The sequence below is a fragment of the Sciurus vulgaris genome, assembly GCF_902686455.1.
Source record: "Sciurus vulgaris genome assembly, chromosome: 5".
In the NCBI taxonomy this organism is placed as follows: Eukaryota; Metazoa; Chordata; class Mammalia; order Rodentia; family Sciuridae; genus Sciurus; species Sciurus vulgaris.
Window position 1 is genome coordinate 112,056,284 of NC_136465.1, and position 25,192 is coordinate 112,081,475.

At 35.8% G+C, this 25,192-nt stretch overlaps 1 protein-coding gene across 3 annotated transcripts in view; it reads left to right on the top strand.

Moving 5' to 3' along the window:
• SPATS2 (spermatogenesis associated serine rich 2) overlaps positions 1 to 25,192 on the top strand; it is a 119,309-nt gene that overhangs the window by 51,565 nt on the left and 42,552 nt on the right. For 2 of the 3 annotated variants that reach the window (XM_079139587.1, XM_079139586.1), the window contains exon 2: positions 15,466 to 15,732. In XM_079139587.1, coding sequence (XP_078995713.1) covers positions 15,708 to 15,732 — 25 coding nt within the window. In that variant the 5' untranslated portion in view covers positions 15,466 to 15,707. Of the gene's footprint in view, positions 1 to 5,051; positions 5,073 to 15,465; positions 15,733 to 25,192 lie in introns of those variants that run through there. The other variant, XM_079139588.1, reaches the window with a different exon arrangement.

The window sequence follows — 25,192 nt, forward strand, 5'->3', positions numbered from 1 at the left end:
TTCTGAAACCAGTAATTCCATGGAGACTAGTGGCATTAGAGATATTTTTAAATTGAGCTTTAGAAAACCAGAAGATCTGAACATTGATTTACCTTTTCATTTCTGTATTAATAAATTTAAAATAGGTTGTTGATTTGATGGTTAGTTCATGTATTAATTGATGGTTTGGGATTCTTTAAACTGTGTATGCGTATTTCAATCAAGTGTGTTAAAAACATCTAATCATTCTGTCCTTTCATCTGACAAATACCAATAGAAGACAACTGTTACTTTGAAAACAGCAATGTATTTTAATGTTTTAATGAATGTACAGATGTGGACTGGTAGGCATCTTGGATTAGGAAAAAATGTCAAATGTAGATTTTTGTCTAATATGAAAATGTACCATCTATTTTATTGGTGACTGTAGTTAACAAAAGTAGTTCAGACAAAAGATTCTAGGCATTTCGAAATGTTAAAGTTTCTGTTCATGAGATAGTGTCCAGTGATTTTTCTGGTCCATTTTGCAATTCTTCATAGTATGCATTTACCGTACATCATAAAAGTACAAAATATACTTTTTAAAAAATCTTATTTCAGTGTGTATTAGTTTTGAGGCCTGTTAGTGAATAAAGTCAGTTTTGAAAACTAAAAGTTGTTCTTGGGTGGGTATTTTTGGATACTTTGATTAACATTAGATATTTCCTTAGATTAGAGTTGAATTTTTTTTTATTTAGCTTTTAATTTTTTACAGACTGCATTTTGATTCATTGTACACAAATGGGGTACATCATTTTGTTTCTATGGTTGTACACAATGTAGATTCATACCATTCATGTAATCATACATGTACATAGGGTAATGGTGTCTGTCTCATTCCACCATTTTTCACACTCCCCTCCTTCTCATTTTCTTCTACATATTCTAAAGTTCCCCCATTCTTCTCTCATTCCCCAACCCCCGGTCCCTATTATATATCATTCTCCACTTATCAGGGAAAACATTTGGCCTTTGGTTTTTTGGGCTTGGCTTATTTCACTTAGCATGATATTCTCCAAATCCATCCATTTATTTGCAAATGCCATAATATTACTCTTCTTTATGGCCGAATAGTATTCCACTGTGTATATATACCAGAGTCCAATTAGTGTTGAATTTTGAACTGTTTACAGGTACCCAAATTGTAGCTTCAAATGGCTAGGTAGGAAGTCCTATCAGACTATGCAGTGTGTAATATTTCATAGATAACAATTAGTAAAAATATTCAATTATTGTTTGAATAATTGCCCTTAGTCCTTAAATGTACAAATTAATTTCTTGCAACTTTAGTTACTTCCTAATGGTAAGTGCTTTTTACCTGGGTGGTTGAATGCATAGAGGGCACCAAGTTGGCATTACCTATTTCAATTTCATGCTTTCAATGGGACCTTTCTGCTTCATGATCTTTTTATCCTTGATGTTAAAGAGGCAGTGTAATGTAGTGTGAAGGAATAGAATTTGAAATCTCATAGACCTAGGTTTGAATTACTACTCACCACTTAGAGCTATTTGATCTTGGAAAATTCACACAACCTCAAGGTTTTCTCTTTTTTGGGCGGGGGGTGCCCAGAGGCACTCCACCTCTGCGCTTCATCCCCAGCCCTTTTTATTTTTTATTTTGAAGATAGGGTCTTGCTAAGTTGCCCAGGCTGGCAATTTCTAACTGAAATCCTCCTGCCTCAGCCTCCTGAGTAGCAGGGAATACCCACCTAAACCATATCAAGCAAGTTCTTTCATTAAATGAATAGTAAGTACTTGATGAAATCACATTCCTAAAGGATGCTAGAGTGCCGGTGCTTCATAGGCAGTAAATGCTAGTTTCTTATTTCCTTTCAAGCCCTTTTCAAAGCCTTCCTGCTCTTTTCTCCTGTTTCCATTACTGAAACAATTGGAGTCATTTAGTGCAATTTTCTATTTCTCTTTTTCTTTTTTGGTACTGGGGATTGAACCCAGGGGACTTTTACCACTTACTGCTGAGTTATACCCCCAGCCCTTTAAAATTTTTTTTCTTTTTATTTTTTGAGAATGGAGTCTTGCTAAGTTGCTTAGGGCCTCACTAAGTTGCTGAGATTTGCCTCCAACTTGAGACCCTTCTGCTTTAGCCTCCTGAATTGCTAGAATTATAGGAGTGCTCCATTGTGCCTGGCTTCTCTTTTCCTTTTATGTTTCTGAAGTATGTTTATCTTCACAGGGTTGTTGTGAGAATTAGATATGATAATATGTGTGGAAATGCTTAGTACATTTCCTGGCATATATCAGGCATTATAAAGATTGTGTCATCTTTGGCAGCACATATCCTAAAAATTGGAATGATACAGAGACGATTAGCATGGCCCCTACACAAAGATGACATGCAAATTAATGAAGCATTCTGTTTTTATGTGAATATGTAACAACAAATCCTACCATTATGTACAAATCAAATGCACCAATTAAAAAACATGGAAAAAATGCAAAAATAAAGATCGACTGATATTGGATATGAGATTCATTTCATCTGTGATTACCTTTTCTATCTTGCTTCTGCCTTATCTGTAGTATGTTTCTTCTTTTTCTCTTTTATAAAGTTCCCTTTTTTCAGGGAGGGGCACTTTTGCTTGGTCTTACTAGCACTGTACCTAATACCTATTTCTTTGATTGTTTTATTGTCATACTTCCTAGTTGAATAGTTAAGGATCTTGTTTTCCACTTTTTTCACCTCCTGCTCTCATGTTAAACCTCTGCTTCCTGATGCACTATAATTCTTCCCTGAAACTGAAAGAGCACCCTCCTACCCAAGCTCTCAGAAAATGTAAAATTTTGTAAGTATTCAGTGAATATTAGTTGAATAATGAATAAAATGAAAAGTTTTATAGTACTTATCAGTAAGATGCTTTCAAATAGCATGCATTTTCTTGTATTTTTGAGAAACTCATGGTTTGTGTCAGATTCTGGGAAGAAATTTTTAATGTATGTTTTAGAGGAAATTTCCTTGTTAAAAAAAAACTTGAATAATATTCCATCTTTGCAATTTTAAAATACAGATATTGGCACATAGTAAATTCATGTTAAATATTTATTATTTGATAAGTTAATTTTTTAAATTAACAGGAGAATTAGAAGGTACTTTTTCTGTGTGCATGGAATCTCGCTTCATGAATTAGAGTCAGTGAATAAAGTTGCTCTTAATTGTTTTGTTTTGTTTTTGCGTAGTAGCTGCCTCAATTTCCTTGAGGGACTTGTTCATCTTGGCTTAGGGAAGATAGGAGGAATGGCATTCATAGGTGTGTGTAGTGGAGTGGGGATGCAATGATCGGCATTGTTTAAATCCATTACTGAAATATAATACAGCTGGGATGATTTGGGTTGTACTTGGGTTGCAGCTACCTGAGTTACACACACACACACATTCTCTCTCTCTCTCTCTCTCTCTCTCTCTCTCTCACTCACTCACCATTGGCTAGCTGTGAAATAGGAGGAGACAGACATGTATTCCCGCTCTGCTCTGTTTCAGCTCCCCCTGCTCCCACACTTACAGCTGCTGCTACAGACTGATGCTAAGCAAGTTGAGGAGCCTGTGTCTTTAAATAGCAGTAAAAAGGAGTGGTATTATGTGGCTTCTGCTTTTCTACTTAGAATGTATTTTAAATTTCTAGAAATTCTATGTTGTTACAAGTTTCCAATTCTTCATTGTTCTAACTTGGAGTTTAAAAAAAAAGGAAAGAGAATTTATTAATTTTTCTAAATAGACACTTTATTTCTCAAAATAATGTATATGATAATCAGGTCTTTTAATTATGGGAGGGTTTTTAGATTTGAGTAGAAATCTAGTGCCCATGAAAAAAGATGCTTATTGAGAAAGCAGACCTATAGAAAGGACTTACATTTGCCCTTTTGACCTAGGGAAATTACCTTTTTTTTTTAAAAAAAATATTTTTAGTTGTAGATGGACACGATATCTTTATTTTTTATGTGGTGTGGAGAATTGAACCCATGCCCCACACACAATAGGCAAGCACTCTACCACTGAGCCACAACCCCCAACTCCTAGGGAAATTACCTTTTTTACTTCTAATTCCTTTTTAGAATATATTAATGCTTTAATTTGGATCCCTCTCCTTTTTCACATTCTTCTATAAATCTTGAGAATGATATTTATTGACAAATTGATGATATTATGGAATTGAAACTCCTGGTGACTCTCACAACCAAAACCCTTTCAAACTGAGAAAAGATTCGAGGTATATGGTGCCCCACACCTGTAATCCCAGCTTCTCGGGACACTGAGGCAGGAGAATTGGAAGTTTGAGACCAGCCTGGGCCTCAAACTTATTGAGACCCTGTCTCAAAAAATAAGAAGGGCCAGAGATGTAACTCAGTGGTAGAGCATCCCTCTGATCAATCCCTAGTAACACGCACACACATACAGAGAAAATAAATACTTTTATTTGGAGCCTCCTTTTTTTTTCCAGTTATTATTCTGCAGGTGTGTGTTAGTATGTTAGTGTTTAGAAGTTCTTATTGACACATTTCTTGAACCCATTGATGGGATTTCTGATTTGAAATGAATATAATTTAAATTAAGATGAGGGCTTACAGCTTAGATTTAATTTACTAGTAAAGGGTCTTTTTAAAAAAGGTGTTAAACCATGCATGGTGGCGCACACCTGACTTGGGAGACTGAGGCAGGAGGAAGGCAAGTTCAAAGCTAGTCTCAGCAGCTTAATGAGATCCAGTGTTATGGTTTGAATGTGAGGTGTCCCCCAAAAGCTCACATGTGAGACAATGCAGGAAGGTTCAGAGGAGAATGATTGGGTTGTAAGAGTCTTAACCCAATCAGTGAATTAATTCCTGATGGGATTAATTGAAGTTGTAAGGAATGGCTGGAGGAGGTAGGAATTGGGGTGTGGCTATGGGGTACATATTTTGTATCTGGAGAGTGGAGTCTCTCTCTGCTTCCTGATCACCATGATGTAAGCTGCTTCCCTCTACCACCTTCTCCTGCCATGATGTTCAGCCTCACCTTGAGCCCCAGGAATGAAGCTGGCCTTCTGTGGCCTAAGACTTCTGAAACTGTGAGCCCTCAAATAAACCTCTCCTCCTTTACAGTTATACTGGTTGGTTCCTTTTAGTCACAGCAGTGAAAAAGCTGACTAAGACACCTGTCTCAAAATTTAAAAAAATTTAAAATCTGGGTTGTAGCCCAGTGATAAAGCACCTTTGCATTTAATCCCCAGTACTAAAAAATGAAAAAACTCCCAAAGGTTTTAAGATATTCTTAAATAGATATAATGTTTCATACAATTCCAGTGTCAAATCTGAAAAGGTAGACAGAAAGTTGTTCTTACTCTAACTTCCTATTTTTTCAGTTTCCATTCCCCCCAAAATCAGTACTGTTACTATTTTTTGGTTCCTTCTAATTTTTATATATGTGCAGGCCAATGCAAAAACTTTCTTTTCCTCTGTCATGTTCATTTAATAATATTACTATATCAGTACTGTATTAACATAAAAACTTCTCTTTTTTTTTTTTTTTTTTTTTTTGAGGTACTGGGGATCAAACTCAGGGCCTTGTGCTTGCGAGGCAAGCACTCTACCAGCTGAGCTGTCTCCCCAGCCCTTAAAAACTTCTCTTTTCTTTAAAACATTTGCATATTATCTGTTAGCTTTCCATGACTAATGCAAAAACCTGAGACAATCAGTGTATAAAAAGGGAAGGTTTGGTTTTGCTTACAGTTGCAGCCCATATTCAGTTGACTTCATTGCTTTTGAGACTGTTGGTGGTACTGTACAGCATGGCAGTAACATGTGGCAGAAGAAAGCTCCTTACCTCATGGTAGTTGAGAATCAGAGAGACAAAAAGTGACCAGAACCTCAGTGTACGCCTCAACGGCGTGCCCCCTAATAACCTAACTTCCTTCCACTGGACCCCACTTCTTAAAGATTCTATCTCCCAGCAGTGTGAGGCCAAGGACCAAGCTTTTAATACATGGGCTTTGGGAGATATTTCAGATCTACACTATGTCAGCATCTCATTGTTTAGATAAATCATAACTTGTTAAGCCAGTGTTCTATTGATGAACAACTATTTCTCATCTTTTGCTTTTATAAATGATATTATACAGGATAACCTTGAACAGATTGGTTCACTCATTTGCAAATATGCTTGTAAGGTAAATTCCTAGAAATTGCCTTACTGAATCAAATAATACATACTTTTTTTTGGGGGGGGGGTACCAGGGATTGAACCCAGGGGCACTTAACCACTGAGCTGTATCCCCAGCCCTTTTTACATTTTCTTTTGAGACAGGGTCTTGTTGAGTCGCTTAGGGCCTCACTAAATTGCTGAGGCTGGTTTTGAACTCGCAGTCCTCCTGCCTCAGCCTCTTGAGCCTCTGGGATTATAGGAGTGTGCCACCATGCTCAGCAATATATACATTTTTAATTTTGATAACTACATTCTACGTGTGAGGCACTGGGTTCAATCCTCAGCACCACATAAAAATAAATAAATAAAATAAAGGTATTGTGTTCATTTACAACTTAAAAAAAAAAGGGGGGGGCAGTTCTTTGCCTCCTGCTCTTCCTTCCCAAACTTCCTATTCTAACTAGTTTCTATGAGTAACATAGTGTTTCTTTTAATATTAGCTTTTGTATTTCTGAAAAACATGATTCAGATATTTTAATCTTTTCAATTTTTAATCTTTTGTGGAAGATGAGGATTTATTTTGCTTACATTTTCTACTCTTTCTTCATTCCCCCTTGTCTGTTGATTCCATTGATAGGTAGATTTTGTAACACTCTATTTTAAATTTAAAATAACCAGAAGTACCTTTGTACACAACCCAGTTAGGTCTTTGTTAGTATGTCAGGTCCTTAATGCTTGCCAGTGTGAAAAATTCATGTCCTCCAAGGCTGGAAAATTATACTTTCTATGTCCTTAAGAGTACTTCAGATCATTCTGATTTAGATGATAGTGTATTATCTAAATATAATGGAATTAGCATTCTAAAGCTCTTATAATACCCCCAATTATGAACTATTCCTAGTAACATATGGTCTTGGTAATATTTATTTTATTGTAAGGAACCTTGTATAAGCTATGATTCCTGGAACCATTTAGTTTTGCAGAATAATCTTTAATTGCAGTTAATATCAGCCAGTATTTATTGATTGTCACTATGTATCAGACATTGTTCTATGTGCTACATCTGTATGAATTCATTTAATCATCTAATAACCCTGTGAGGAAGATGCTAGCACTAGTTGCATTTTACAATGAAGAAACTGAGATATAGAAGTTAAGTATCTTGCTTTAAGTCAGTCCGCCTGGAAGTGGTGGAGCTGGAATGGAAACCTAGGCAGTCTCCCTCCAGAGCTATCACTTACTCATTCAGTTGCACTGAGTCTGTAATAATGATGTACACATCCTCAGCAGAGTATATGCTTTGGTTTGATTTTCTGTTAGTGATGATGGATTTATACCATTCCATCCATTTTTAACATTTCTCATCCCTTTTTCTTTTTTCCCTTTCAAATCTACATATTCCTGAATATATTTTAAATAGATTTAAAATTTTTCTAATTATGGCAGAAACTTCTTATACTAAGCTTATCATCTTAATGATTTTAAGATATATAGTTCAGTAGTGTTTAAATATATTCACATGGTTGTGCAACAGATCTCCGTTATTTTTATCTTGCAAAACTGAAACCCTACACCCACTGAATAGCATCCATTTAATTCTTACCCCCACCCCTTGGTATCAGTCATTCTATTTTCTATTTCTATGAGTTTTAACTATTTTATATACCTAACATAAGCAAAATCAAACAATTTGTCTTTTTGTTGCTTACTTATTTCACTTATCTTAATGTCCTCAAATTTCATCCATGATGTAACATGACAGAATTTCCTTTTTAAAGATTGAATAATATTGCAGTATATGTAAATGCCACATTTTGTTTTTTCATTTGTCCTTTGATGGATACTGAGTTGCTTCCACCTCTTGGCTATTGTGAATAATGCTATAGTGAACCCATGTGAGCAAATATCTCTTTGATATTCTGCTTTCTTTTGTATGTATACCCAGAGATGGAATTACTGGCTCATAGGATAGTTCTGTTTTTAATTTTTTGGAAATTATTCCAAACCATTTTCTGTGGTTCTACCATTTTACATTCCCAACAATACAAGTTTCCAATTTCTCTGCATCTTCACCGACTTTATTTTTTTTAGGTGCTTGATGATTGAACTAGGACCTTGTAAATTCTAAACATGCATTCTACCACTGAGCTACACTCCAGTGCCTACCCATGATTAATTAATTTATTTCCTTTCTTCCTTGTGCTGTGTATCAATACCAGAACCATCTGCATGTTAGGCAGGTGTTTTACCACTGAGCCACATCCCCAGTACCCCTTCTTATAGAAGCCATTCTAATGGATGTTAGCTGATATCTCATTGTGGGTTTGATTTGCATTGTTCTGATGATTATGGTATTGAGCATCATTCCATATGCTTGTTGGTCATCAGTATATCTTCTTTGGAGAAATAATCTATTCAAGTCCTTTGCCTATTTTAAAATGGGTTTCTTGAGGTTTTGTTGTAGTTGTGAGTTGTAAGAGTACTTTATCATCATCATCATCATCATCATCATCATCATCATCATCATCTTTTAGTACTGGGATGGAACCCAGAGCCTATATGTATTAAAGTAGGGTCCAAGTTCAGGTATATGTTCATTTTTCTTGGCACTATTTGTGTTGAAGAGACAATCCTTTCCCTATTAAGTGGTGGTGGTATCCTTGTTGAAGATCTTTTGAACATATTTACAAGGATTTATTTCTGGATTATCTATCCTGTTTCACTGGTCTGTATATCTATATTTATGCTAATACCATAAATACCAGTTTTGGTTACTGTGGTTTTGTAATATGTTTTGAGATCAGGAAATGTGAGGCCTCCAACTTTATCCTTTTTCAAGATTGCTTTGGCTATTTGGGATCTATTACTGAAATTTAGAAAAAATATGCATAAGTCACTTAATTCGTGATATTTAGTTAGGGCAGCTCTAACTCAGAGCATCACTTGTTAGTTTTTGTTGTTTATTTACATAATTAAAAATTAACAGCTATCCTTATAGGTTTAAAGTGGTATGTTATTTTGGTTTTGATTTGTATTTCCCTAATGACTAATATATTAAGCATCTTTTCAGATAGCAATTTATACATCTCTGGATAAAGGTCTAATCATACCACTGCGAATTTTAAAATTGGGTAACTTGTCTTTTTTATTTTTTATGTTTTGATGGTGTGGATATTGAACCCAGGGCCTCATGCATGCTAGGCAAGCACTCTGCTACAGTTCTTTACTTTATTTGCCTTTTTAGTCTTGAATCCTAAGAGTATTTTGTATATGCTGGATACAAGTTCCTTATCTGATGTATGATTTGCACATATTTTTCTCCCTGTATTCTGTTGGCTCTTTTTACCTGTTTTTTTTTTTTTTTTTTTTTTGGTACCAGGGATTGAACCTTGGGGTGCTTAACCACTAAGCCACATCCTTTGCCCTTTTATATATTTTATTTAGAAACAGGATCTTGCTGAATTGTTTAGGGCCTTACTAAGTTGCTCAGACTGGCTTTGAACTCACAGTCCTCCTGCTTCAGCCTCTTGGACTGCTGGCTGCACCTCTGTGCCCAGCCTCTTTTTACCTTCTTGATGCTGTCCTTTGAAGTACAAAAGTTTCTGATTTTGATGGAATCCAATTAATCTATTTTTCTCTTGTTGCTTGTATTTTAGGCATATCTAGTGAACCGTTGCTTAATCAGTAGTTATAAAGATTTGTCCCTTGTTTTCTTCTAAGTATTTTACATAGTTTTAGCTTTTACATTTGGATCTTTGATTAATTAAATGATTAGGACATTTTAAAATTGTGGTAAAATACACATGACATGAATTTACCATCTTAGCCAGGTGGTGGCATTCCCCTGTAATCACAGATAGTCAGGAGGTTGAAGCAGGAAGATCATTTGAGCCTGAGTTTAGGACCAGGTTGAGCATGACATAGAGTATTTCTTTCAAAAAAAATTTTTTTACCATCTTAATTATTTTTAAGTGTAGAGTTCGGTGGTATTGATGCACAGTTATATTGTTGTGCAGCTGTCAGCACCATTCTTGTCTAGAGTTCTTTTATCTTGGAAAACTGAAACTCTGTACCCAATAAGCAGTAACCTCCCATTCTCCCTTTCCTGTCAACCCCCAGCCACTACCATTCCATTCCACTTTTTGTTTTTATAAACAAAAAGGTATCTCACATAAGTGGAATCTTATAGCATTTGTATTTCAATGAATGAATTATTTTACTTAGTATAATGTCCTTAAAATTTATCCATATTGTAACGTACATAGAATTTCCTTTCTTTAAAAGTTGAATAAGCTGACTGGGGGAGACCCTGTCTCAAAATAAAAAGGACTGGGGCTGTGGCTTAGTGGTTAAGCACCCCTGGGTTCAATTTGTGGTTCCCAAAAAAAAAGTTGAATAACATTCATAGCAAGTATGTACCCCATTTTGTTTATCCATCATCTGTCAGTGAACATTTAAATTGCTTCCACCACTTGGCTTTTGTGACTGATGGTATGATGAACATGGGGTGTGCAAGTAACTCTTTTAGAATCTTTCATTTCTTTTGCATTTTGAGGTGATTCTTATATGGGGCTTGTGGTAATGCACATTCTTTTGCATGTGGATGTTTGGTTGTCTCAGCTTCCTTTGTTGCAAAGGTAATCCATTGCAAAGGTTTGTCCATTGAGTTTTTTTGACATCCTTCTTAAAAATAAATTGACCATAAATGTGAGGTTCTTGTCTGTACTCTAAATTTATTTCATTGTCTATCCTTGTGCCAGTTCCATGAGGTGCATATTATTTTCCAAAGTATGGAAAACCTTAAAATTTTTATAAATTCCAGTTTTTGCATTTTTTTCTTTTATGGATTGTATGATTTGTGTTTTTGAAATTTTTTTTACTAAAAACCTCAAAAACACGTTTTCTTTTCTTTTTTTTTTTTTTTTTTGCTACTGCTGCTGTTGATGATATTTTTCTTCAGTGCTGGGTGGGAATTGAACCTGGGTCCTTGTAAATACTAAGCAGGTACTCTACCACTGAGCTGCACTGCCAGCCCAATCATGAAGATTTTTGTGCATTTTCTAGGAGTATTACAGTTTTAGCTACTATGTTGTCTGTTATCCATTTCGAGCCAAATTTTGTACATGGGATAAAGTAAAGGTCTAAGTTCATTTTTATGCATTAAGATGTCCAGTTAAAAAGACTTTTCCCCCACTGAAATGCTTTGGTGCCTTTGTCAAAAATCAGTTGACCAGGGATCTGGGGATGTAACTCAGTGGTAGAGTGCTCCTAGCATACCTGATGTTCTGGGTTCCATCCATAGCACTGTGAAAAAGAAAACAGAAGGCATTTATTCGTGAGATTTTCATGACTTTCCGCACCTTGGTGAAACTGCCTTTCCTATTGACTTGAGGGTGTGTGATACAAGCAGCCTCTGGTAACAATAACATAGACTCCCACCATTCTTATCCCAGGTTCAGTAGTTTATTGTGAAAAACTACAGAGATAGTAATATTTGAAAAAAATTTGAAGGGGACAAGGAAATATTCCATGTCAATAGCTAGGGGAACAGCATTCCTAGAAGAGGGAACACCATAAGGACTCTAGGATATGAACATATCTGGAGTATTAAAAGGATGATAAAAAGTTGGTGTGGCTTCAGTGAAGTATCTCAGTTCAGGGAAGGGTAGCAGGACGGGGGATCAGAGAGGTAAAGGGAAAATGGAGGCAGGGCAGTACAATTGATAAGACCATTAGAGCCATTCTAAGTGTAAGTGCAAAAGGACAGGAGCCCAGCATTCAGTATCCACCCCTTTCCTTTAGAGCCCATTGTTATCAGGAAAGAATGCACTGGGAGAGGTTTAATGTTTGACCAGTTTCCCCTCCTCCTCCTGAGCCACACCATCCCTCCATATTTCTTGGGGAGTTGTTTTGTAGGAATATTATTTACCATAACCCTTCACTAAGGATTTTGGCTTTTAATTTTAATGGAATTTAAAAAATTGAGCAGCAGAGTTGGATAAAGTCTTATAATTTTATAAGTCACCATAGTGAAATGGAAGCCAAAGGTGGCAGAAGCCTCAGGATGCCAGTTAGGAGGCTATTACCATCCTGCTTACAGTTGTGCATGCAAGTGGTGGTTGTGACTTAGGGGTAGTAGAAGTGAAGGTGAGAAATGGTCTAGATCTGGGAGTGTTTTAGAAGTAGAAAAGAGCATTTCTTCTGATGAATTAGATTGGGAGCAAACAGATTCAGGTCTTTTTTATTTCAAGGGAATTTTCTTATGTATTGTCTGTGAATCCTTTTTCATTTCCTTTATTGAATCTTATAATTTTTGAGTCCCTACAATGAATGATTTGAGTTATCCTTATATTGGATCCTTTTTTATGTTCTGATATTATCTTCTAATTGCTTTAATCTCTTTTTCTTCTGAAGGTTTTCCTTCATTCCATTCATTCTTTTTTCATCTGTTTCTTAGTATTTCTGACTTTTTTTAGATTTATAATCAGTGATTTTCAGTTTTTATTTAACTTTGCAATTCGCTTTCTTTTTGTTCTATATTTATTATTTATTTTCTAGTATATAAAAGTTCTATGTTCCTAATTATTCTTTCTTTACCCAGAAATTTTGGGCAAGGATATTTGAAATGTTTAGTGATAAGGGGCTTGGATTGTGGTTCAGTGGTAGAGCACTTGCCTAGCACATGTGAGTTACTGGGTTCAATCCTCAGCACCACATAAAAATAATTAAATAAAATAAAGGTATGTGTCCATCTACAACTAAAAAAAATTTTTTTTAAAGTTTAGTAATAAGGAAAAAATAGCTTTTATATTTTTACTACAGTATTGAGTAATCACATTTTGATATCTTGATTTTCTATATTAAAATTTTTTGGGGGGCTGGGGCTGTGGTTCAGTGGTAGAGTGCTTGCCTGGCATGTGTGAGGCACTGGGTTTGAGCCTCAGCACCCATAAAAATAAATGAATAAAATAAAGGTGTTGTGTCCATCTATCTACAACTAGAAAATATTTTTGAAAACAAATTTTTTTTGCACTTCCCCCAACTGCATTACCCAAGTTTTTTGCAGCTGTATTTAAGCTGGAAAACCCAAGAGGCTAAATTCTTTTTTTTTTTTTTAATTCATTTTTATTGTAAACAAATGGGATACATCTTGTTTCTCTGTTTATACATGAAGTAGAGACATACCATTTGTGTAATCGTACATTTACCTAGGGTAATAGTTTTTGATTCATTCTGTTATTTTTTCCTCCCTCCCACCCCTCTTATCCCTCTATAGAGTCCTTCCTTCCTCCATTCTTGCCCCCTTCCCACGCCCTATATGTGTCATTATCCGCTTATCGGTGAGATCATTCGTCCTTTGGTTTTTTGAGATTGGCTTATCTCAGTTAGCTTGATATTCTCCTACTGCATCCATTTGCCTGCAAATGCCATAATTTTATTATTCTTTATGGCTGAGTAATATTCCATGGTGTATATATATATATATATATACACACACACACCACAGTTTCTTTATCCATTCATCAATTGAGGAGCATCTAGGTTGGTTCCACAATCTGGCTATTGTGAATTGAGCAGCTATGAACATTGTTGTGGCTGTATCTCTGTAGTATGCTGATATTAAGTCCTTTGGGTATAGGCGGAGGAGTGAGATAGGTGGGTCAAATGGTGGTTCCATTCCAAGTTTTCTAAGGAATCTCCACACTGCTTTCCAGAGTGGCTGCACTAATTTGCAGTTCCACCAGCAATGTATGAGTGTATCTTTCCCCCCACATCCTCTCCAACACCTATTGTTGCTCGTATTCTTGATAATCACCATTCTAATTGGGGTGAGATGGAATCTTAGGGTAGTTTTGATTTGCATTTCTCTTATTACTAAAGATGTTGAATATTTTTTCATATGTTGGTTGATTGCTTGTAGATCTGTGAAGCATCTGTTCATATCCTTAGCCCATTTGTTGATTGGGTTATTTGTATTCTTGGTGTAGAGTTTTTTGAGTTCTTTATATATTGTGGAAATTAGTGCTCTATCTGAAGTATGAGTGGCAAAGATTTTCTTCCACTCTGTAGGCTCTCTCTTCCCATTGCTGATAGTTTCCTTTGCTAAGAGAAAGCTATTTAGTTTGAATCTGTCCCAGTTATTGATTCTTGTTTTATTTCTTGTGCTATGGGAGTCCTGTTCAGGAAGTCTGATCCTAAGCCAACAAGTTGAAGATTTGGACCTACTTTTTCTTCTATAAGATTCAGGGTCTCTGGTCTGATTTCAAGGTCCTTGATCCATTGTGAGTTGATTTTTGTGCAGGGCGAGAGATAGGGATTTAGTTTCATTCTGTTGCATATGGATTTCCAGTTTTCCCAGCACCATTTGTTGAAGAGGCTATCTTTTCTCCATTGCATATTTTTGGCACCTTTGTCTAGTATGAGAAAATTGTATTTATTTGGGTTTGTGTCCATGTCCTCTATTCTGTACCATTGATCTACCTGTCTATTTTGGTGCCAATACCATGCCGTTTTTATTACTATTGCTTTGTAGTATAGTTGAAGTTCTGGTATTGCGCTACCCCCTGCTTCACTCTTCCTGCTAAGGATTGCTTTAGCTATTCTGGGTTTCTTATTCTTCCAGAAGAATTTCATGATTGCTTGGTCTCTTTCTGTAAGGTGCGTCCTTGGGATTTTAATTGGAATTGCATTGATTCTGTATAGCACTTTTGGTAGTATGGCCATTTTAACAATATTAATTCTGCCTATCCAAGAACATGGGAGATCTTTCCATCTTCTAGGGTTTTCTTTAATTTCTTTCTTTAGTGTTCTGTAGTTCTCACTGTAGAGGTCTTTCACCTCTCAAGAGGCTAAATTCTAGAGAAAGAGAAAAGTACCTGGATTTGGATAGGAAGATCAGATGGTAAGATCTTAGGGAGTGATAAATGTTAATATTTTAGTTTGTGAGGCAGAGATGGTGAAGAAATATTTGAAGGAGATACAAAAGAAAATACAGGAACATGCTTTCTAAACTAAGATGATCTGATTCAAAGATTGTTTTCTTGTGAAAAATAGTACTTTCAATCGGTACATTCTTTATAGAGCACTTAAAAAAACTAGTTTTGTGTGGAGGGGAAAAAAAAAACCACTATGAATATTTCTTAGAAATTTTACAGACATGGGCTGGGGATATAGCTCAGTTGGTAGAGTGCTTGCCTTGTAAGCACAAGGCCCTGAATTCAATTCCCAGCACCGCAAAAAAAAAAAAAAAAAAAAAAAAAAATTTCTTTTACAGACATTAGTCTAATGGTAAATGTGTTCTTTTGTATTTTTCCCTTCAGAATCTCCCTGGAAAAAGAGCCATGACTATCTGCAATGGTACTTCCTGACAAGAAGTTGATACAACCGAAGGAAAGGCAGTTAACAGCTAGTGAAAGGAATTTCATACTACCAAGATATTTTGTTTATCGCTTTCAACTCTAGACTTCTGTTGGGCAATTTAAAATCAGAGATAATCTCAGACCCCAGACAAAGCAAAAGGATACTTTTCTTCTGTATTTTTTTTGAGATCAAAGAAACTGCAATGTCTAGGAAACAAAGCCAGAAGGGTAAGATATCATGTGAACATAAACTGTTTAAAGAATTGTGGTTGTCTGGACTGGAGTTGTGGCTCAGTGGCAGAGTGCTTGCCTAGCATGTGTGAGGTACTGGGTTCAGTTCTGAGCACGGCATATAAATAAGTAAAATAAAGGTCTATTGCCAACTTAAAAAAAAAAAATTTATGGTGGGGGATATAACTCAGTAGCAGAGAACTTGCATACTATCATATGCAGGGACCTGGATTTGTTCTCCATACCACCAAAAAAGAAAGAAAGAAAGAAGTTGTAGAGCAGTGATCCCCACTTATATGTATGTATGTATTTATTTTTATGGAGCACAACTTTTCATTTCTTTGGTTGTACACTATTATGTATGTATTTAAAAAGTATTCTTTTAATAATGCATTTCAAGTGATTTTGCAAAGTATTTGTGAATATTAGGTTATAGTAGTTTTGTGTATTACTAGTCTGGGAATTAATTTGTGTAACAATTGCTTTTATGTTCGTACAAATTTAGCAAATTGTAATAAACTTTCAGGAAAGCTAAATGCAACCTGATGGTGCATATTTGGAGTGTGAACATATGTTAGGGAGATATGGTAGGGGATGACTTCCTGCAGGATGTTCTGTATCCTCAGAGAAAGGAAATTGAATAAGAGTAAATGCCTCAGTTTTTGTTTCCTTCTTTAGTTTTCTTTCCAGGATTATTACTTTAACTTCTTAAAAATAAAAGGTACAGAGAATCAGGAAGTATCAAAAGTAGTTATAATGAGAAGGACAACAAAGGCTCTGTAAGTTTTTTCAACTTTCCTAGCATAACTGCAAAAATTTAAAATGACAATTTTGGAAATAGCACTACATAACTAGACTATATGCATTAAAAGAATGACCATAGGCATCCTGACTTTTTCCCTCTCATTCTATCTATCCGTCTATTTATTATTTTTGATACCGAACCTAGGAGTACTTTACCACTGAGCTACATCCCCAATCCTTTTTATTTTTCATTTTTAATATTAATATTAAATTATAATTATATATTATAAATAATATATAACTAATATTATTATTATTTCATTTTTTTTTAGTCATCAGTGGACCTTTATTTGTTTACTTATATGTGGTGCTGAGGCTCAAACCCAGGGCCTCACACCTCACACATTCCAGGCAAGTGCTCTACCACTGAGCCACAACCCCAGCCCTTATTTTTCATTTTGAGACAGGATCTCACTAAATTGCTGAGACTGACCTTAAACTTGTGATCTTCCTGCCTCAGCCTCATTTGGAACTTTCAATTTAAAGTTAATCTTCTCTATTGTGTTTTTTTTTTTTGTTTTGTTTTTTTTGTTGATGTTGTTGTTTGTTGTGGTTGTTCTGAGGATTGAACCCAGGGGCACTTTATCTCTAGGCTACACCTCCAGCTCTTTTTATTTTGAGTTGGGGTCTAGCTAAGTTGCTTAGAACCTCTCTAAATTGCCGAGGCCGGCCTCAAGCTTGCCATTCTCCTGCCTCAGCTTGCCGAGTCACTGGGATTATAGGCATACACCAATACACCTGACTCAGTGTTCTTTAATTTTTTTAAAAAAATATTTTTAGTTGTAGATGGATGCAGTTCCTTTATTTATTTATTTTTATGTGGTGCTGAGGATGTAATCCAGTGCCTCACCACATGCAAGGCAGCACTCCACCGCTGTGCTGCAACCCCAGTCCACTCAGTGTTCTTTAATTCAAAACAAAAGTCCAAAGATCCAGGTCTCACATGTTAATTATGAAGGAAATTCATTTTGACTTGGCAATTCAAAAACCTCATTATAAGAAAATAATAAACTAACCTGGGCACAGTGGTGCACTCTTCCCAGCAGCTTAGGAGGCTGAGGCAGGAGGATTGCAAGTTCAAAGCCAACTTCAGCAACTTAGCAAGTACTTGAGCAACTTAAGGAGACTCTCTCTCCAAATAAAATTAAATCAGACTGACTGGGGATGTGACTAAGTGGTTAAGTGCCCCCGTGTTAAATCCCTGGTACCAGAAAAAATAAAAAAGAAAAGAATATACTAGAGTTGCTTATGGTTTTAAAAGTCTTAGTTTCATTATATAATGTCTTTTTTTTTTTTTTTTTTTTGGTGGTGCTGGGGATTGAACCCAGGGCCTTGTGCTTGCGAGGCAGTCACTCTACCAACTGAGCTATATCCCTAGCCCTATAATAAGTCTTTATAAAGAAAATCTGAACTCAAAGGAAGGCTGGGCTTGGTGGTGCACACCTGTAATCCCAGGTCTTGCTAAACTGCTGAGGCTATTCTTGAACTTATGATCATCTTCCTGAGTTGCTGGGATTATAGGCATATATTACTGCACCTGACTAGTTTTTGTGTTTTCAGTTAGATTTTTTTAGTTCCTTTTTATTATTTATGTGTTCAGGTTACTTTGGAAATATTTTTACTTAATTAACTAGTAAGGTACATGAACAAATAGGCTATTTAAAATCTTAACACTTTTCCACTGTTGCCACTGTTTAACTCAGTGCTATGCAGACTGTGGTGAAGAACTGTTGCATGTTTGTTGAGTCATTGTGACCATATTTTCCTTTAATTCTTTGAAATAGTTTTTAAAAATTTCCTTGAAATACTTTTCTTTAATTCTTTGAACATATTTACATTAGTTGTTTTGAAGCCCTTGTTGTGTCTACCAACTGGGCCCTCTCAATTTCTGTTGACTTATGTTTAGGTACTTTCCTAAGCCTGAATTCCTCTTTCCCTTGACTTCGTTCCTGTGAACAGTTTAGATGATATATTATGTTAATGCTGCCCATTTGTTTGCACAGTGGGGAATCTTCCTCCTTCATACTGTACAATCACAAATATATTTGCATTTTTAAATTTTTAATTAAAAAATTTTTTTAGTTGTTGATAGATCTTTATTTTATTTATTCATTTATTTATGTGTGGTGCTGAGAATTGAACCCAGTGCCTCACACATGTGAGGCAAAAACTCTACCACTGAGCCACAACCTCAACCCTAATTTTTATTTTTTACTGTGACTTTTTAGGGCTTGCCTCTGTGTCAGCAATGCTTAGTGGTCAGCAAATTACTTGGGTACAGGTTGTGCTCAAGACATCTTCTGCCCTTGAGACTTTTATCCTTTGCTGATTGATGTGTGTGGGCTGAGTGGTACTTTTTTTGGATGGTAGGATTGCACTCGGGGTGCTTTACCATCAAGCTGCATCCCCAGCCATTTTAAGTTGTTTAGTTTGAAACAATGGTCTTGCTTGGTTGCTAGGGCCTTGCTAAGTTGCTGAGGCTGTCCTTGAAGTTGTACTCCTCCTGCCTTAGCCTCCTGAGTGGCTGGGATCATAGGGTTCACCACAGTGCCCTGCCGCTGAGTATAGTAGTCTAAACTGAGACAAGTTCTCAAGTCTGCTTTGACTTTTACTTTCTTCTAACTTCTCTTGGGTTTCTCCTATACGTGTCTATTTTTCATTTAGCTAGCAGTGTGTACAGAGTTTGTATAGCTTTTCCTGTCTCATTTCCAGAATTTTCTCATTAAATTTCCTACTAGTTTACCATGTACCCAGTCAAGACCCCAGCTTCAGTCTAGCAAAACTTGAGGTTTTTCTGTTCACTTCCAATTGAGAGCTCCACTTTAGCTGACAGAGCTATGGACTTTTAAGTCCTTTTCAAATTGAGCTAGCCCTCCTTGGCAGTAAAGCTTCTGATTTCATAGCTATCTTAGTTCTGTTAAATCTATAGTTCTTAAGGGAACCGGAGAGAAGGAACAAGGAGTTGCCTCACCATAGGCAAAAGGGACACAGACTTTACTTTTCTTACCTAAAGCTCTAGCAGTTTCTCAATAATTTGTTGTCTGCCTTTGGTGGATTTTTAGGACTCTGAAAGGTTGCTTTTATTCAGTTTTATACTTGTGGGGTGTGTGTGTGTGTGTGTGTGTGTGTGTGTGTGTGTGTGTGGTGCTGGTGATTGAACCCAGGGCCTTATGCATGTGAAGAAAGCACTCTACCAACTGAGCTAAATCCCCAGCTCTTACACTTGTGTTTTTTAAGGTGAGGATTCTCTAAATTCTTTCTTTACCCTAATCCTTAAACCCAATTTTATTATATTTTATTAAAGCATTAGTCCTCAGAGGATTAGCACTTAAAACAGCAAAATAATAGCTAGTTCTTCACTATAGATAGTCTGAATAGCACTTAAATAGTGGCAATAGTAAGTATGTCTTTAAATCCTAAATTGTCCTACTTGTTCATGTACCTTACTAATTAATTAGGTAAAAATATTCTGAACCCCACTGAAGAATATACAGGAGATATTCCATATGCCAAAGAAAGATGACCTGTGGTGGTGGTGCAGGAAGACATTAATAGCAATGAAAACCACAAAATCAGTTACAAAAAGACAAATACTCTGTGATTCCATGTATTTGAGGTATCTTAGAGTGGTCAGTACATAGAATGGAAAGTAGATCCGTGGGGCTTGGGGAGGGAATGGGAATTATTTAACAAATATAGTTTTTGTTTTGCAAGATGAAGATTTGTGTACAACAATGTGAATATAATATTCCTTAACTGTATGCTAAGAATGATTAAGATGGTAAATTTTATGCTTTGTGGTTTTTTGCGTTTGCTTATTTCTTTGCTTGCTTGTTTTTTGCAGTACTGGGAATAGAAACCAGGGATTTGGTAGAATGCTAGGCATGTGCTCTACCACAGTGCTAAATTCCAACCATTATGTTTTTCACCACATTAATTTTTTTTTTTTTTTTACAAGTGAGTGGTTAATAATATAAATCTATATTATATTAATGTAAGCCAAAATAGACTTCAGGGATAAGAGAGGGTTACTTCTCATGAAAAAAGGTTTAACAGGAAGATTAAAAATTCTAAGGTGTGGTGGCACATTCCTTAATCCCAATGACTTGGGAGGCTGAGGCAAGAGGATGGCAGGTTCAAGGTCTGCCTCAACAATTAAGTGAGATCCTAGCAATTTAGCAGGACCTTATCTCAAAATAAAAAATAAAAAGGACTGGGGATGTAACTTAATGGTAAAAGTACCCCTGGATTCAATTCCCAGTACCAAAAAGAAAATACAAGTTCTAACACCTCTTTAGAGCAAAAGTTGACAAAACTAAAATACACAAGTCAACAAACAGGAGATTTTAACATAGGTCTCAATAACTGATAAAATAAGCAGCAGTAGGGATATATACAAGGTTTGTTATCATTAGCAAATGTGACCTGGCCTAATTGACATATTTAGGACATTTTTACTTAACAAACTGATAGAGATAAAATCACTATATATCTTAAATTACTTTTCAAGTGCATCTGGAATATTTTAAAAAATTAACCACATTCTGAGCCATAAAACCAATCTCTACAGTTTTCAAAGGATTAAAATTTATATCAGTTAGCTAACTGCAGAACACTTTAGCTCATTATCCAAAAGATAATTAGAAATATAATTAGAAATGTTTATTTATTAAGGACTATACTTTGGGAATACAGAAAAAGAAAGAATGAGTACTGAAACAGGAGGGACCTTGTTGGGTTATCTTGGTCCATGCCTATAATTCCCAACTACTCAAGAGGCTGAGGCAGGAGGATCACACGTTCTAGGTCAGTCTGGGAAATTTAGGAAGACTCTCTGTCAAGATAAAAAAAATTAGCTGGGAACAGTGGTGCATACCTGTAATTCCAGGGACTGGGGAGGCTAAGGAACAAGGGTTGCCAAGTTCAAGGGCAGCCTCAGCAACTTAGGGGGCCACTTGAAGAACTGAGTGAGACCCTGTTTCAAATTAAAAAAAAAAAAAAGCCAAAGGACATTGTCAAAGGTCTAAAAATTTGCTTTATCAGCTTATCCAATATCAATTGTTATTGTAAAGCTACAGTAATTAATATAATGTAGTATTAGCAAAAGATGGAAATACAGTAAATGGAACAGATTCCATGAACAGCTCTATTCATATATGGAGATTTTATTTACCTAAAAGACAGCACTGTAGAACAATAAGCAAAAGATGATTTAATAAATAAATCATCATTTAATAATTAATTCTAGGATGTTTAGAAATCTATATGGAAAAAAAAATTACTTGTAGCTGGGTGCAGTGGTACACACCTTAATCTCAGCAACTCAAGAGGCTGAGTCAGGAGGATCATGAGTTTGAGGACAGCCTCAGCAATTTTTGGGACTCTGTCTCAAAATAAAAAATAAAAAGGACTTGGGATGTAGCTTACTGATTCCCAGTACTTAAAGTAAGAAACGTCTTTTTTTTTTTTTTTTTTTTTTCAAACCTTAGGAATCAATTCCAAAATTTAGATTATAGATCTAAATAGGAAAGGAAGGCTGAATGAATGAATGAATGAATGAATATGAAAGACAAAATAATAAGACCTGTAAATATAATTTAGAATGTCTGTAAGACCTCAGAGTTGGGAGACCTTTATTTATTTATTTATTTTCATTTTTTTCCTCAGTAACATTCGTTTTTATTTTTTTGTAGTACTGGGGATTGAACCAGGGGCACTCTACCAGTCCCCTACTCCCTTTTAAAATTTTGAGACAGGGTCTCACTAAGGTTGCTGAGGCCAACCTTAACTTACCATCCTCCCCATATCCTCCCCAGTTGCTGGAATTTTAGGCATGAACCACCATGCCCAGTGTTAACATTTATTTTTTAAAAAATGTATTACTGAAAATTTTAAGATAAAAAGAAAAATATGCCAGGCGTGCTGGCATATACCTGTCATCCCAGCGGCTCGGAGACTGAGGCAGGAGGATTGCCAGTTCAAAGCCAGCCTCAGCAAAAGTGAGATGCTAAGCAGCTCAGTGAGATCTTCTCTAAATAAAATACAAAATAGGGCTGGAGATATGTCTCAGGGGCCAAGTGCCCCTGAGTTCAATCCCTGGTACACACTCACCCCGCTGCACCCCTCAGAAAAAGAATATGATACGCCCCTAACTTGTGTCCAGTAATATACACAAAACTAAACTTTTTTCTGTGCTTCCTTCCAGTGGTTTAAATTGAAGGAAGTTTCTGACATTATCTCAAGGCAAGATTTATTTATTTAGTGATTGATTGATTGCAGTACTGAGGATTAAATGAAGGGCCACTTTACCATTAAGCTGCATTACCAGCCCTTTTTCAGGTTTTATTTTGAGACAGGGTTTTGCTAAAATGCAAGGTTCAGACTTGTGATTTTTCTTACCTCAGCCTCCTGAGTTGTTGGGATGACAAGGCTGGGAATACGGGTGTGTGTCTCTGTGCCCCACTGGGGAAAATTTTTGAAATAAGACATAAAAACTACTAACCATAAAGGAGAAGAGGTAAAGAATTAATATCAGACCTGGGCATGATGGTTTATGACTGTAATTCCAGCAACTCAGCTGGCTGAGACAGGAGGATCGCAAGTTCAGGACCAGCCTGGGCAATTTAGCAAGACCCTGACTTTTCAAAATAAAGGATTCAGGTAGTTGGGTGTGTGGCTTAGGGGGAAGGGGCCTTTGAATTCCAGTACCACAAAAAATAATAAAATTTCTAAAAATAATTAATGTCAGTACATTATTACATTGAAATTAAGAACTGTTCATGAAAAAGCCCAATTAAGAGTGAAAAAGCAAGTTACAGAATGGGAGAAAAGCTTTTATCATGTTATAGAACATATCATGTTATAGAACAACTACAAATCAATAAGAAAAAGACAGTTCCCCCTTTAAAAACTGGGCAAAAGTCGGTATGTCAGGAATATCCAGATGGCTAATAACATATATAAAGATGTTCATTCTCTTTAGAAATGACTGAAATCAAAACTATAATGACATACTACTACTCTCAGAGAGTAATGACTAAAGTAAAAAGATTAACAGTACCAAGATTATGTGGAGCAACAAACTCTGAAACACTGCTAGTGAGCGTCTACACTGGTGTAACTTCTTTGAAAAAACTGTTTGATGTTGTACAGTAAAGTTGAAGATATGCACATGATATGACTTAATTCTGTTCTTTTGTATATTCAGCAGAAGTTTATTTCCAGGTATAACAGAGAACTTTTATAAAAATATTCAAAACAGCAGTCTCCAAACTGGAAGCAACCCAATTTTCTATCACTAGGAGAATAGATATATAAATAATGGCATAATCATATAATGAAATATTATTCATCAATGAAAGTGAAAAAATCACATTAATCTGCAAGAATCAACAAATACAATCTTGAGAAAACAAGCCACACACCAAAAATGAAATAAATACAGTTATTTGCTTTATATAGATAAAGGTAAAACTGAAGACATGAGCTTAAGTGGTGTCAAATATAAAGAAAGGAAGTGAAAGTCTGGAGAATAGTTGCCTTTGGCAGATAGGAGGAGATGATTGGAAAGGGGCACAAAAGATTTCAGGGTGCTAGCTGAGTTGTAGTTCTTGATCTGATTAGTAGCACTTGGATGTTTGTTTCTGATAAATTGTCAACTGCAATACTTTGTGTGTGTGCACTGTAAGTGCATTGTATTTACTTATTTATTTGACAGTACTGGGGATCAAACCTCTTGCATGTTAGGCTAGCACTGAGCTATACTGCAGTCCCCATCTTTTTAAAAGTTTTATTATGAACCAAGTCTGCCTGAATTGCCCATGCTGTCCTTGAACTTGTGATTCTCCTGCTTCAGCTTTTTGAGTAACTGGGATTATAGGTGTGTGCCACTCCACTCGGTTGGGCTATATTTTATAATAACATTCATTTAGTGAACATTTCACCAGGGCAGAATGGGTTTAAACAAGTGTCTCTTACCTTCACAGTTGTAGCACTCAAAGCTATCATAATTGGAGACAAAAAATATTTAAAACTGAGATAGATTATTGATCCATAAATCAGTTTAAGAAAGAAAAAGCTCACAGATTTAATTCTCTTTTGCACAAGAGCGACAGATTTTTTTCAATGCTGTTTGTAGTTTTCTGAGAAAAGTTGTTATTTTGTTGGAGTAAAACATAAGATTAGGATTGACCTATTCGTTTCTTTTTTCTTTTTTTTTAATTTTTAGATGTTGTTGGATCTTTACTTCATTCATTTATTTATATGCGGTGCTGAGAGTCAAACCCAGTGCCTCACACATGCTAGGCAAGTGCTCTACCTCTGAACCAGAACTCCATCCCCTGATCTATTCATTTCTGTACTTTGAAGCAAGGGATATAGAGTGAGTGGAGAGGGGGAAATATTGAATGTTTTGTAGAATACTAGTTCCTAAAGGCTTTAATTTTTCGACTTAGAGAATTGAATTTCTGGCCTGTAGGTATAGCTCTATGGTAGAGTACTTGGTTAGCATGTGTGAGACCCTGGATTCCATCCCCAGTACTAGAGAATAGAATTTCTTTCCTGGTGTATTTGGTATAATTCTCTAGAATCTAAAGAACAGTGAGAAGTAGGAAAGAAATAGTTTTTTAAACTATGCATTTAATTTCGTGTATTA